The sequence below is a fragment of the Labeo rohita genome, chromosome 3 (genome assembly GCF_022985175.1).
Source record: "Labeo rohita strain BAU-BD-2019 chromosome 3, IGBB_LRoh.1.0, whole genome shotgun sequence".
Taxonomy (NCBI): Eukaryota; Metazoa; Chordata; class Actinopteri; order Cypriniformes; family Cyprinidae; genus Labeo; species Labeo rohita.
The window spans coordinates 11,807,622-11,822,654 of NC_066871.1; the positions used below are offsets into that span (position 1 = coordinate 11,807,622).

Consider the following 15,033-nt stretch of genomic DNA (forward strand, 5'->3'; position numbering starts at 1 on the left):
ACTATATAATGAATATCAAGTCAATATATTATTTAAAAAAATGATTTTATACACTGTTCTGTGGGATGAAATAGGCCAGAAGTCAAACTGAATTATAATTGTATTATTATTATGTATAATAAATTATATTGTCTAATACATTTTAAATAAAATTTTATATTCACATATTCTTATTATCACATTTGTATTGATAATACATCATATTGTTCATTATATTATTTTTATTAATTCATTAATTAAATTGTATATATATTTTTTTTTTTCTGTTACAAATTTTGTATTATTAATATGTATAATAAATTATATTAATACATTATTTTGGTTTCTTAAAATTAAATTAAACCATATTAATATAATGATCATATGTTAATAATAATACAATTCACGTATTCATTACAGCATCATATTGTTCATTACATACTTTATTAATTCATCTAATTAAATCGTATTGATATATTTATATTTTATTTTCTTGTTATTTTTTTTACTATATAATGAATATCAAGTCAATATGTTATTTCAAAAATGATTTTATACATTGTTCTATGAATTAAAATAGGCTGAAAGTCTAACTGTATAATAATTATAACATTGGTAATATGTCAAATAAATAATATTGTTTAATACATTATTTTGTTTATTAAAATTGAAACCATATATAATTATCATATTTTAATATTAATACATTGTTTCTTAAAATTTAATTAAACTATATTAATATAGTGATCATGTTAATAATAATACGATTTACATATTCTTATTACATTTATTTATAAAGCATCATATTGTTCATTATATACTTTTTTATTAATTCACCTAATTAAATCGTATTGATATATTCATATTTTATTTTCTTGTGATTTTTTTTACTATATAATGAATATCAAATCAATATGTAATTTCAAAAATGATTTTATACATTGTTCTATGACTTGAAATAGGCTAAAAGTCTAATTGTATAACAAATATGACATTGGCAATATGTATAATAAATAATATTGTTTAATACATTATGTTGTTTATTAAAATTGAAACCATATTAATATAATTAGCATATTTTAATATTAAAACAATTCACAGATTCTTATGATTACATTTGTATTTATAATATATCATATTGTTCATTATTTTATTTGTATTAATTCATCTAATTATTCGTATTGCTATATTTCTATTATTTTAATAGTAACATAATTCCATATTTATCAATCTTTCTAATAATCATATTAATAATATTGTTTAATACATTATTTTGTTTATTAAAATTGAAACCATATTAATATAATTTACACATTTTAATATTAATACAGTTCACGTATTCTTATTATTACATTTGTATTTATAATACATCATATTGTTCATTATTTTATTTGTATTAATTCATCTAATTATTCGTATTGATATATTTCTATTATTTTAATGTTTACTCATCTTTCTAATAATCAATCATCTTAATATAATTATCATATTATTACCATGCAATTCACGCGAGGTATGCGGTATAAAAGTCCGGTGTGCCATAATAAAAGCTCTTCCTGTCTACGGCTAGCAGATCGGTTCCCACAATGCATTGCGCTGAGCGCTTACGCACACAGGAGCGCGCTTCACCCGGCCTCACTGCCCGTACTGTCGTTTACAAGCCCTCGAAATCCAAACGGATTATACCGAGAAAAATCCAGCACACACAGCCAGTGCCTTCTATCAATATGGAGTTCGTCCCTAAGAAAGACACGGAGAGCACATGCGTGCTGTGCTGCCAGGACATCGACATGTTCGCGGTGGGGAAATGCGATCACCCGGTGTGTTACCGCTGCTCCACGAAGATGCGGGTGCTGTGCGAGCAGAAGTACTGCGCCGTCTGCCGGGAACAGCTCGACAAGGTGCCGCCGCCTCTCCTCCAGCAGCGAGCGCAGGCCTCGGCTGCTTTACACCGCATTTACTCACAGCACAGCAGAGCAGAGCTACACCGCTCCCAGTAACTAGCGTGTCGACTTATCATGGGAGCGGCCGTGTCTGTCGCGTCGCTAGGAGTGACGATAAGTTGTCAAGAAAAAGTTTAACGTTTGTTCAGTTGTGTCTTCTTAGGTAATAGTTGTTTGACTAATTGTTGTTATGACTTGTGTTTTTGATTGTAGTTAAACTCGAAGACTAGAGTTTAGTGTAAAGGTGAGCTGGTTTAGCTTTTCAGTTGTGATTTATTGCCTGACGTCTCCCGTGACAACCTGCACTTGTTGGCGACGTCCTTCACGGTGTAGTTTATTTCACGTGGGTTAACATATGTGACGGGCAAGGGTATATCAGGAGCAAAGTTAAGTTTTCAAAAAGTAGTTTTTAGTGTTTAAGACATGATTTTGGGACAGCTCAGCTGAATTGTGCTGTTATGTAATCCGCTTCAGATAACTCCCCTTAGAATCTACTAGACGTGTGCTTTTCTTTGACAACCTGTCAAAGTGCGACGGCATGTTGACAGTAGTGACTCACTCAACAATCAGTCACGAGTCTCCCCTCTCTAATTTGCCTGTTAAGCACGAATACATTAATCAGCAAGGCTTTTAGTGCTTTTTGCTTAATTGGCAACGTTGTTCATGCTCTATAAGGAAGTTTTTTTTTTCTTCTATTTTTCCAGGTGGTCTTCATCAAGAAACTTGAACCCTTTGTCGCTCTGAACATTCATCAATATCAGTGTGAGAAGAAATATGACATCTATTTTGCAGATGGAAAGATATATGCACAGTTCAGGTATGAAGGTTTTTTTCTTCAGCATGGATTAGAAAAAATATCTTGGTGTTTTCTGAGCTCTTTTAACATAGTTAATACACTACCAGTCAAAAGGTTTTGAACAGTTAGATTTTTAATGTTTTTTTAAAGTCTCACCAAGCTTGTATTCATTTGATCCGAAGTACTGAAAAACAGTGAAATTGTTAAATATTTTACTATTTAAAATAACTCTTTCTGTTTGAGTATATTTTTAAAATGTAACTTATTCCTGTGGTTTCAAAGCTGAATTTTTAGCATCATTACTCCAGTCTTCAGTGTCACATGATCCTTTAGAATTTTTTCTAATATTCTTATTTGCTGCTCAAGAATCATTATTATTATGTTGAAAACAGCTGAGTAGACATTTTTCAGGTTTCTATTATGAATGGAAATTTCAGAAGAACAGCATTTATCTGAAATTGAAATCTTTTGTAAGATTATAAATGTCTTTATCATCATGTTTGCTCAATTTAAAGCATCTTTGCTGATTAAATGTATTCATTTCTATAATTTCTTTCCCCGAAAAAGAAATTATACTGACTCCAAGCTTTTGAATGGTATAGTGTATAATGTTACAAAAGCTTTTTATTTCAGATAAATGATCTCTGGATCCCTCTATTCATCAAAGAATCCTGAAAAAAATGTACTCAGCTGTTTTAAATATTGATAATTATAATAATAAAGGTTTCATAAACAGCAAATCAGCATATTAGAAACATTTCCGAAGGTTCATGTGACACTGAGGACTGGGGTAATGAAACTAAAAGTTTAGTTTTGAATAGAAAAAGAGTTATTTAAAATAGCAAAAATATTTCCAAAATCTTTTTTTTTTTTTTTTTTTTTTTTTTTTTTTGGCTGTACTCTGGATCAAATAAATGCAGACTTGGTGAGCAAAAGAGACTATATATGAATGTATTTGCTCAGTAATCATTTCAACTAAATGTTCATTGTAGATTGAAAATATTTAATGTATGAATAAAATAAGAAATTCTGTTGAAAATAAATAATCTAGGCTGGAATCCCACATTTTTTCTGAAGAATCACAAGGGAGATATATTTTAAAACTATGCTTATACATACCAAAACATATTGCATTATTAAAATAATGTAACAGTTCACTGTAGTAAACTGTAATGTTTACCTACCTTACCTTATGTTGTGAGAATATTTAAATCTATAAAAAATGACAGTCTTTTTGACATTTTAGAATTTGACATGACATGAGTTGAATAAGTTTTTAATCAACTCTGACATTGGCAGTTTACATGCTAAATAAAAGGTGCATTTAGGTCTTTGACTATATTAATATAACGGTAACGCTTTACAGTAAGATTCATGTTAACATAAACTAAGAATGAATAGTATTTCTGCAGCATTTATTAATCTTCGTTAATGTTAATTTCAGCATTTACTAATACATTATTAAAATCACAAGTTGTTTGTTAACATTAATGCTCTGTGAACTAACATGAACAAACAATGAACAACTGTATTTTTATTAACTATCATTAACAAAGATTAATAAATAGTGTAATGTATTGATCATTGTTCGTTCATGTTAGTTAATACATTAAATAATGTTAACAAACACTTATTGTAAAGTGTTACCAATATTAATTTCACTACTTTGCCCTCACCTCTTTGTCATCTTAATATCAACAGTGTTTGAAGTTTCTTTTTTTTTTTTTTTCTTTTACAACAATTGCAGGAAGATTTTGTTGCATGAATGTCCGCAATGCCCAGAACCAAAAGTGTTCTCCAAATTTGAAGAATTAGAGCAACATATGCGGAAACAACATGAACTCTTCTGCTGCAAGTTATGTGCAAAGCACCTGAAGGTAGAGTATTGCATTTTATTTGCATTTTAATGAATTCTTAGTTTGTTTGCACACTCCTTATTACTACAATGAATGGTTCGCTCTGTGTACAGATATTCTCGTACGAGCGAAAGTGGTACAATCGGAAAGACCTGGCTCGACATCGAACGCAAGGGGACCCGGATGATACCTCGCATCGTGGGCATCCGCTCTGTAAATTCTGTGATGATCGATACCTGGACAACGATGAGCTATTGAAGCATCTGCGGCGAGATCATTACTTCTGCCATTTTTGCGACGCAGATGGAGCTCAGGAGTATTACAGGTAAAAACGGCAGCTGAAACGTGGTTATTTCCAGATGCAACTCACTATAGCTATGTTTACATACACCCAAATGGGCTCAATTGAACTGAAAAGCTTTTCATATAAACCCCTCAATTGATCTGAATGAGCTCATTTCTAATGAAATTTCAGTCTGATTGAAAGGGGTGGTGTAGACATCAAATCATCAGATCATAAAAAGTAGGGAGAATTTTAAAAAATATTAAAAAGTGACTCTTGGAGCAGCTCTGGAGATTAATTTTATGTCCTCATACAGTGAGACAGCAGAAAATGCTGAAAACGCACACAAGCATCACTGATGCTTCAGTATGTGTACTAATTGGGTTACTCATTTACACAGAGACCTGCAGAACATGCAGACTTCATAGCAGTATTTTTGTACTTTTCACAGAATGTAAATGTTAATTGATTTAATTTACTTTTTTTGGTCCTATAGTGACTACAAGTACCTCAGCGAGCACTTCAGAGAGAGCCATTATCTCTGCGAGGAGGGCCGCTGCAGTACAGAGCAGTTCACTCATGCTTTCCGCACGGAGATTGACTATAAGGCTCACAAAGCTGCTGCCCACAGCAAAAACCGGGCCGAGGCACGGCAGAATCGCCAAATCGACATTCAGTTCAACTATGCACCAAGACAGCAACGAAGAAATGACGGTAAAGCTGAATTTGCTCTTTCTGTGAGTTGGATATAATTTAGAGGCCGCATGCCTTGATCAAGCCTATTTGGATGTCATCTTTTAGGTCTGATGGTTGGTGGCGATGACTATGATGAAGTGGATCGCTTCAATAGACAGGGAAGACCAGGAAGAGGACGAGCCCATGGAGGACCGCAGAATGTCAGGAGCTGGAGATATAATCGGTAGGTCCTCTTCAGTGCTGCATTCTGACATATAAGAGAGCTTGTGGAAGACTGAGAGAGTTGTCGTCCTCAGAGAGGAAGAAGACCGAGAGATAGCCGCTGCTTTGAGAGCTTCGTTGGCCAGCCGCCAGGAAGAGAGAAGCCATGTGCAAGAGAGAATCACTCAGAAGCCACGCAAAGAAGAAAAAACGGAGCCTGATGACATGAGAAACAACAGAGGCACTGCCAAGCAGACGAACGAAATGCAAGGTATGGCAATCGGAAATATGATATTATAATAATAGTAAATTATTGTATTTTTTGTTCATTTATTAATTTTGGAGAAGTTGATGAGATTGTATGTTTGAATATATTTCAGCTCGATCAGTAAAGAATAATCCCTCTTTGGCTGGTCAAGACTTCCCAGTTTTAGGGGCAGCTGCACCTCCAGCCCCAGTTCAAAGGTAGGTTTGTCCTGTTTTTAGTAAGGTTGGTCACTTATGTATTTTAGCCATGTAGGAATGCTAATATGTGGCCCTGGACCACAAAACCAGTCATAAGGGTCCCAGCTTTTATACATCATCTGAAATCTGAATAAATAAGCTTTGTTAGGACAGGACAATATTTGGCCGAGATACAACTATTTGAAAATATGGAATCTGAGGGTGCAAAAAATGAAAAGCTCATACTAATGCATATTACTAATCAAAAATTAAGTTTTGATGTATTTACAGTAGGAATTTTATTTTTACAAAATATCTTAATGAAACCTAATCTTTACTTATTTTTGGCATAAAAGAAAAATCAATAATTTTGACCAATACAATGTATTTTTGGCTATTGCTACAAACATACCCCAGCGACTTAAGACTGGTTTTGTGGTCCAGGGCCACATATTATTTATTTTTTTTATTGGTGCTTGCTTTGTTGATTAACTATTTTGTCCAAATGTATTCATTAATTCAATTTTTTTTTTCATTCAGTGACATAACATCTCAGTAGGGCTGCCCTCGACTAAAGATTTTTCTGGTTGACTAGTAGTCGTTCAATTTAAGCATTCGTCAACTATTAGTCGCACATTGTATAATAAACCAAATCATAATAATGAGCCTTTAATAGGACAGTTCACCCAATAATGAGGATTACCTCATGACTTACTCACCCTCAAGCCATCCTAGGTGTATATAATTTTCTTCTTTCAGATGAAAATGATCAGAGTTATATTAAAAAATGTCCTGACCCTTCCAAGCTTTATAATGGCAGTGAATGGGTGTTGAGATTTTGAAGTCCAATAAAGTGTATCCATCCATCATAAAAAGTACTCCACACAGCTCCAGAGGGTTAATAAAGGCCTTCTGAGGAGAAGCAATGTGTTTGTGTAAGAAAAATATCCATATTTACAACTTTATAAACCGTAATCTCTAGCTTCCGCTAACTGTCGTACACACATTCATGAGAGAGTGGTGTTCCAGCGGGTGACGTAGGTGAACGTGGTGATGAATGCAGAAGTATGGAGGACAGAGAAAAACAAAACACAGGTAACAAATTAAAAGTACAAAACAAGGATTAGTAAAGAAAAATATCTGAGAATTTCAATGTAAGCCAAGAGGAGAGTTTTTTTTTTTTTTACCCAGCCGTTTTTGTTTTGTCACTTCCCACTGGAGCTTACACTACGCCTATGTCTTACATCATCTGCTGAAACTCCAATCTCTCATGAACATACATACAAGTACCCTGTCCAAATGTATTAATTAATTAAAATTGTTTAATTTGGTGACATAAGTAACATCTCAGTAGGGCTGCCCTCGACTAAAGATTTTTCTGGTTGACTAGTAGTCGTTCAATTTAAGCATTAGTCAACTATTAGTTGCATGTTGTATAATAAACCAAATCATTATAATGAGCCTTTAATTGCCCACATAGCCCAATAAGCGCTTAAGCGCACAAAAAAGCTTGCCACAGCTCACCGGCAGATATTATAATTATAAATGTGTCAGGGTAAAAACAGCTAGGAGACTGCATTAACGTTTTAATAACTGATTAATAAACTAGCGCTTTCTTTGTTTTCGGCTTAAGAGATGAAGTCGGCGACAGTGACTCGTCATCTCTGTGGTAGTGATACGTGTTTCATACGGATTACGTAATTTGAGAATATTTTTCTATTTGAATTGGTTCATTTAAAAGTAGACATTTCACTCTCTGTAGATATATTTTTCATGTCTGTAAGGCAAGAATATACAGAGTTTTGAAGTTTTGCGCTCAAGTTCACAGAGACCGAGACGGAAAAAAGCGCATCCTGTATGCTTTCATTATTTTACAAAAGCGCAACATTTTGTTTTTATTGTGAGTGCACACAAATAAATGTAGAGTTTTTACAAATTCAAAAGATGTATTAATTTTATCTGTATGACCAAAAATGACAATTTTAAGAGCAAGTGACCGCACCGGGTTACTGTTCAGCTAACACACTCTGCACAAACACTTGAATGGTGCACATTTTTCTAGGTTAGAGTTGGATTGAGCTGCCATGTAAATTCGCTACTACATACACCTCTCAGATGAAAACCCATATTTGAGGTCGATTAATGATGGGTGAGCATATATAATACTTTATAAATATTAATTAACACTACCTGAAATCATTATTATTATTATTATTATTATTACATAAAAATAGCTTTTTTTCCTCCAAATCATAGTCACATGGTGCAACCAACATGCAAAACATACACCGCTTTCTATTTTCATAATGTGTCTCTGTTTTAAATTGTTTTTTAAATGGGCATAAATTAACAAATGTCATGCTGATACAGCTGTTCTGAAATCATAAAAGAAAGGGGCCTCTGATTTCTTAAAAATGAATCCTTAAGTACTTTGCCATAATCGTTTATTATGTCTACCAAATAAAAGTCATATGGTGCAACCAACAAAAATAGACCGAACAAAACAGGAAATGATGTTAGCCATTTTTGCCAGTCAGATTATCAGCAAGTCATGGTGGTAGGTATATACAACAGCAACAGCAAGAAACATGTTGGCATCATGGGCAAGCACCATTAATAAATCTGGTATTAAACACTGAGTTTAATCAGATCAGTTTTTTACAATGTCTGTCTCTGTATTGTTGCAGCAAGATCAAACAAAATTCCGTCTCCCTGAAGGAAGATGACTTTCCAAGTTTGTCTGGCTCAGTAGTTTCCGCTCCAATGACGCCTGCATACACAAATCAACCCAAGAAACATTCATCCTTCCAAGAGGAGGACTTTCCTGCACTAGTCTCCAAAATCAAACCAATGAAGCCCCAGTCAAACGCAGCATCAGCCTGGTCTCAAGCTGGAAGCAAACCTTCTGTGGTTTCCAATAAACCTGTGGTTCTGGCTACCAAAACGGCTCCTACGGTCTCATCATCCATTCTGTCTGCCAGTGATCCACCACCCAGTGGAAGTGTGCCTCAGCCTCTCACTGCCTCCTCATCTCGCCGCAAAAAGAAGCTCACCTCTGCTGAAACCCACAAAGCTCCACCTAAAGTCAAATGTCCGTCATCATCAGATGACGAGGACCCCCACACCGGTAAAACGGCTCAGGAGATCCGCACGGTGCCAACTATGCTTGACATCTCCACTTTGTTGACGGTAAAAGGTGGCTCATCTCAGCCCAACCCCAAAACCAATAAGAAAAAGAAGCAAGCCACAACTTCATCTCTTGGTTCTCCGTCACACACTCCCGAGTCTGTGTCCAAAATGGCTCACAAAGAGAACGTTCCTGAGACGAAGCCACCAGACAACGGTCTCCCCTCCAAAACAAACTCATTTATAAATGGACTCTCAGAGAAGCCAGCAGAAGCACTGTCCTGTACATCATTTCCTGAAAATATTCCTTCCCCTTTAAAGCAGCCGGTAAACGACCAACCTCCTCCACCCAAGGAAGAGGAATTTCCAGCTCTTATCTCCAGAAAACCTCCACCTGGTAAGCGGTTTTCTTTCCTAAAAGAGACATTGCCCAAATTTGCATTGCTTTTAAGTGCTTACTTGTGTTTTCAGGCTTTAAAAGTGCATTTCCGTTGAAGAGCACTCAGAGTGCGACGCCTCCTCCTCCTCCTCCTCCTCCTCCTCCTGGCCTTGGGCCTGTTGTCAGTAAACCTCCCCCCGGATTCACCGGCATCCCGCTCAACAGTAATGTGGTGGAATCGTCAATGCCTGCTGTTAACAGGTTAGTGAACGTGATGTGCACTGTTATATATGTGTGGTGTGTGAGATGTGGGGAGGAAGTGGTGTTCCCCGTTTGAGTCATAGTTATATTTTTAGTGCATGACAGTTGACTATTTATGTCAACCAGTAATTTATTATTATTATTTTTTTTTTACATTATCTGAGAGCATGTTAATGGAATGCCCGAATATAAAATACTTTAGCAATAGTTATAGTTCATCTTATTAATTAGGAGATTTTTTTGAAAACCAGAAAATGTCGAAATATTATTTAATGGGACAGTTCACCCAAAAATTAAGATTGCTCTATGATTCCTCAATCACCCGCCATCCTAGGTGTATATGATTTTCTTCTTTCAGATGAAAATGATCCGTTATATTAAAAAATGGCCTGACTTTTCCAAGCTTTAGAATGGCAGTGAATGGCTGTTGAGATTTTGTCCAAGAAGTCCAATAAAGATGTACTTTTTTGGGCTTTAAAATCTCAAAACCCATTCACTGCCATTATAAAGCTTGGAAGAGCCAGGACATTTTTTTTTTTTTTTATGTTAACTCTGATTGTATTCGTCTGAAAGAAGAAAGTCATATACACCTAGAATGGCTTGAGGGTAAGTAAATCATGTGGTAATTTTCATTTCTGGGTGAACTATCCCTTTAACAATATTTTCTATATTGCACTTTATACACAAAACTGCTCAAAGTGAACATTTGATGTACATTTATTTTACTGTACACTTTCATTAAATAAGAATAATACAAGATTTTACAAGATGATCAGAAATGTTTCTTGAACAGCAAATCAGCATATTAGAATGATTTCTGAAGGATCATGTGACACTGAAGACTGGAGTAATGATGCTGAAAATTCAGCTTTGCATCACAGAAATGAATTACGTTTTAAAATATATTTAGATTTGAAAGCAATTTTTTCACCAAAATGTATTAATTTATCATTATTTAATGTAAAAATCAAGTGATGAAGTGTTTTATCTCATTAGACATTGTGTTTTCTTTCAGAGTTACACCTGCTATTGGATCCTACCTCATACCTGAAAATTTCCAGCAGAGAAACATGGACCTTATTCAGTCTATTAAAAATTTCCTTCAAAATGATGAAACAAAGTTCAATGAGTTCAAAAACTATTCAGGCCAATTTAGACAGGTAACTATCAAACCAAGTCCATTTCCATTACATTTGTTAACCAGTATTGTATTACAATAGTTCATATTAGTCCTGCATATTATTAGATAATAGTTCTGTTAATTCAAACAGATTTCTTTTGTAATTACCATGTAGTTGTATAAGCTTGTTAAGACATGTAATATTTTATATACATTATTTCCAAAATATATGCCCTTTAAAATGAACTAGTGAAGAAAAAATGTTTAAAAATAGTTGAAACCAGTGACCCAATAATATCAGACCTATGAAACACACTACCTTACACATTACACAGATCTAAAATCTGTTCATTGAAGGAGAAGTTCACTTCTAGAACAAAAATTTGAAGATGGAGGAGAAAATAAGATTTTTTGACATAGCCTATCTCTAATGCACAGAGTTCACACAGAGACAAGACAAGCATTTGAGGTTAAAAAGTATATAAATAGAAAATAACAGATTGTTTTGCTAGATAAAACCCTTATTCCTCAGCTGGGATTGTTTAGAGCCCTTCGAAGCTGCTTTTAAACTACATTTTGGAAGTTTTGAAATTTTTAAACTACTAAATTTTAAACTACTAAACATTTAAACTACATTTTGAAACTCGCAGCCACTATATAAGTCCACTGTATGGCGAGAAATCCTGAAACGTTTTCCTCAAAAAACACAATTTCTTTACGACTGAAGAAAGAAAGACATGATCTTGGATGGCAAGGGTGTGAGTAAATTTTTGTTCTGGAAGTGAACTCCTTTAAAATCCATTTATACATCTTGTCGATTACCCATTAAAGGGATAGTTCACCTAAAAATGAAAATTCTATCATTAATTACTCAGCCTCATTTTGTTCCAATCCTGTAAGACCTTCGTGCATCTTCAGAACACAAATGAATGTTAAGACACAGACAAATTAAGACACGTCCAAGGCCCAGAAAGGTAGTAAGGACATCGATAAAATGGTCCATGTGACATCAGTGGCTCAACCTTAATTTTATGAAGCTATGTGAATACGTTTTGTACGCAAGGAAAACAAAATAACCATTTTATTTAACTATTTCTTCTCTTCTGTGTCAGTCTGTGCCACACTTTCACAGCAGTACCATGGTTCAGAACGCCAGAATGCGATGTGTAGAACTTGTTGAAATTTTTGTTAGTTTGTTTCACACACAAAGTATTCTTGTAGCTTCAGAACATTTAAGGTTGAACCACTGATGTCACATGGACCATTTTAATGATGTCCTTACTACCTTTCTGGGCCTTAAACGTGTCAGTTGTGTTGCCATCTATGCAGGGTCAGAAACTTCTTGGATTTCTTTAGAAATGTCTTAATTTGTGTTCTGAAAATGAACAAAGGACGAAATGAGGGCGAGTAATTAATGACAGAATTTTCATTTTTGGGTCATCTATCCCTTGATCTCTAATATTTGTCCTTTATTGGATAATAAACTCTCTTTCCTCTTAACCAGGGTTTAATACCTGCTGTCCAGTACTATAAAAGCTGCCAGGAGCTGTTGGGAGAGAATTTCAACAGGGTTTTCAACGAGCTGCTGGTTCTCCTACCAGACACTCGTAAGCAACAGGAGCTTCTCACTGCCCACGGAGACTTTAAAGCTCTGGAGAAACAGCAGCAAGGCTCCAAGCCCAAAAAAAACAAAAAGAAAGCCTGGCAGACAGGCACCACCAGCAACAGCCTGGAGCTGGACTGCCAAGTGTGTCCCACCTGTAAACAGGTGCTGGATATGAAAGACTTCAACACCCATAAGACCCTACACATCGGCGATGATGACTTCCCCTCTTTACAGGCCATAAGCAAGATTATCAGCTAGCTGCCAGCAAATGCACATCCAGAGCTCTCTTGTGACACAGGACCTGGTGCTGCACCAGGATAATGGCAAGATGCTTGAAAGGATGAGGGGTTGTCTGAGCTGCAGTGGTAATGTTTACTCGGATTGTTTAGGTTCGGAAAGTTTTGACGACACCTTTTTTCGAAGGGGAATGATCAAACCTGTGCAAGTGGAACTGTAACTGTTTTGAAGAGAAACTGTTAAATCTACTTGAAAGCTTGAGTTCTAACGTCGATTCATTTATTACACCTCAAGTTCATCTTTTCATCAGGTTTTTCCAGTGCTGTTAGCATGGTCCTTTTTTTTTTGGTAAAGTTGGCTGCCTTTGAAAAATAACCTATTTATTTCCAAATGCTCCTGCCGGTGGATTGAAATTTATTAATTTTTCATTTGTTTACAAACTCTACAGTACAAAAAAATAAAATGGTTAATATATAGCATTTTCTTACAGTAAGCTACAGTGATCTGTCAACTGATTTTTGACAAACTGACATTTTTGAATGTTTGTTTGTGTAAATAATTTGCAATTAAACAATCAAGCCAGGGAACGAAATGCACGGCTCGGCACTTTTTAGGCCATATGTGATTGTCTTTACACAATTAAATCAGTGCGAGGAAGCCTTCAAATATACAGAAAAACAGAGGGACGTTTTAAAACGTTAGCAGATGGGATCAGACCACAGAATGTTTTGTCTAAAATACTAAGATTGATCATTCTTTCTTTTTTTTTTTTTTTTTGGTTACATTTTTAATTACCATTGTGCTTGTGCCTCTTGAATATTTCTTCACACTCCCACGGAGTTGAGACTGTTGAGACTTCGGTACGGCCACCTTTTCTCATCTCTCTTTCAGGAACTGCTCTTTGTGCCACGACCCTGTAGTCAACAATTTGCGATGTGTCAGGACATATCTGCAGAATAAATGCTGGTCAAACGTCATCAACCTCTACATTAAGTTATTCCAGCTCCAGTCTCTGTGCTTCATCTGATTGTTTTGTGCAACATACACTTAAAAATGTTAACTACAGAGATATTTAGAGTAAATGTTCACTAAAAAATGAAAAGTAACCCTTTATTACATGGGATGCCAAAGGAGACATTAAGCTATTAGGGAGTGATGTTAGTGAACATTCACTTTCATTTCTTCATTCAGTAAAAGTGAAAGTCTTTCTGCCAAACATCTCCTTTTATGTTCCACAGGAGAAAGAAACTCATACAAGTTTGAACAATATGAGGGTGAGAGGGTAATGTTTGAGAAAGCTACACCTTTAACATGCTTCATCTGACATATGTCAATTTCAACAGATCTTAGGGTGTTACTTTTCATAGCTTTTCAAATTTTCTTTTTAAACTAAATAACATTGGGATGTATCAGTACAATTAACTACTTTAAGAATTAAAGCAATAGTTCACCCAAAAATAAAAATACGCTGAAAATATACTTACCCACAAGCCATCCAAGAGGTAAATGAGTTTGTTTCTTCATCTGAACAGATTTGGAGAAATTCAGCATTACATCACTTACTCACCAATTGATCCTCTGCAGTGAATGGGTACCGTCAGAATGAGTCCAAACAGCTGATAAAAACGTCACAATAAATCCACACGACTCTAGTCCATCAGTTAACATCTTGTGTTGTGAAAAGCTGTGTGTTTGTAATAAACAAATCTATTATTAAGGTGTTTTAACTTTAAACTACTGCTTCTGGCCAAGTCCATAATCCATAATAACGCTTCCTCCAGTGAGAAAGTCCATCCCCTGTTGTCTTCTCATATTATTCACCAACATCAATCCATTAATGTTTTAGAATTATTTTGGACTGTTTTTGCTTGTAATCGTTGCTTGATCTCTGCATATTTCTCTCCTGATTCAGACGATTTGTCATTGGGAAAAAATTACAGTATTATGGATAGAGGACTTTCAGCTTTGAGTAATATTTCGCAGTTAAAAACGTCTTTAAACACGCAGCTAGGGCTGTCACTAACAGTTATCTTGGTAATCTAGTAATCTGTCCATTATTCCGACGATGGACCTTTCTCACATTTCCGGGTTTCTCATAGCGGAAGT

General features: G+C 35.0%; 1 protein-coding gene across 1 annotated transcript; it reads left to right on the forward strand.

The window, feature by feature from the left end:
* Window positions 1-1,551: 1,551 nt before the first annotated feature.
* znf598 (zinc finger protein 598) lies at window positions 1,552-13,904 on the forward strand. Its single transcript, XM_051106299.1, has 12 exons — window positions 1,552-1,880; window positions 2,627-2,739; window positions 4,466-4,595; window positions 4,688-4,899; window positions 5,354-5,571; window positions 5,659-5,776; window positions 5,850-6,025; window positions 6,135-6,219; window positions 8,886-9,721; window positions 9,796-9,964; window positions 10,980-11,124; window positions 12,589-13,904. Exons 1-12 carry the CDS (start codon window positions 1,566-1,568, stop codon window positions 12,946-12,948), a joined length of 2,877 nt encoding a protein of 958 aa, XP_050962256.1. The 5' UTR covers window positions 1,552-1,565; the 3' UTR covers window positions 12,949-13,904.
* Window positions 13,905-15,033: the final 1,129 nt, after the last annotated feature.

Coding starts and splice junctions, on each gene's coding strand:
- znf598 (XM_051106299.1), top strand. CDS start 1,566: ATGCATTGCGCTGAGCGCTTACGCACACAGGAGCGCGCTTCACCCGGC. Junction 1,881..2,626: donor GCCGGGAACAGCTCGACAAG/GTGCCGCCGCCT, acceptor CTATTTTTCCAG/GTGGTCTTCATCAAGAAACT. Junction 9,722..9,795: donor CTCCAGAAAACCTCCACCTG/GTAAGCGGTTTT, acceptor TTGTGTTTTCAG/GCTTTAAAAGTGCATTTCCG.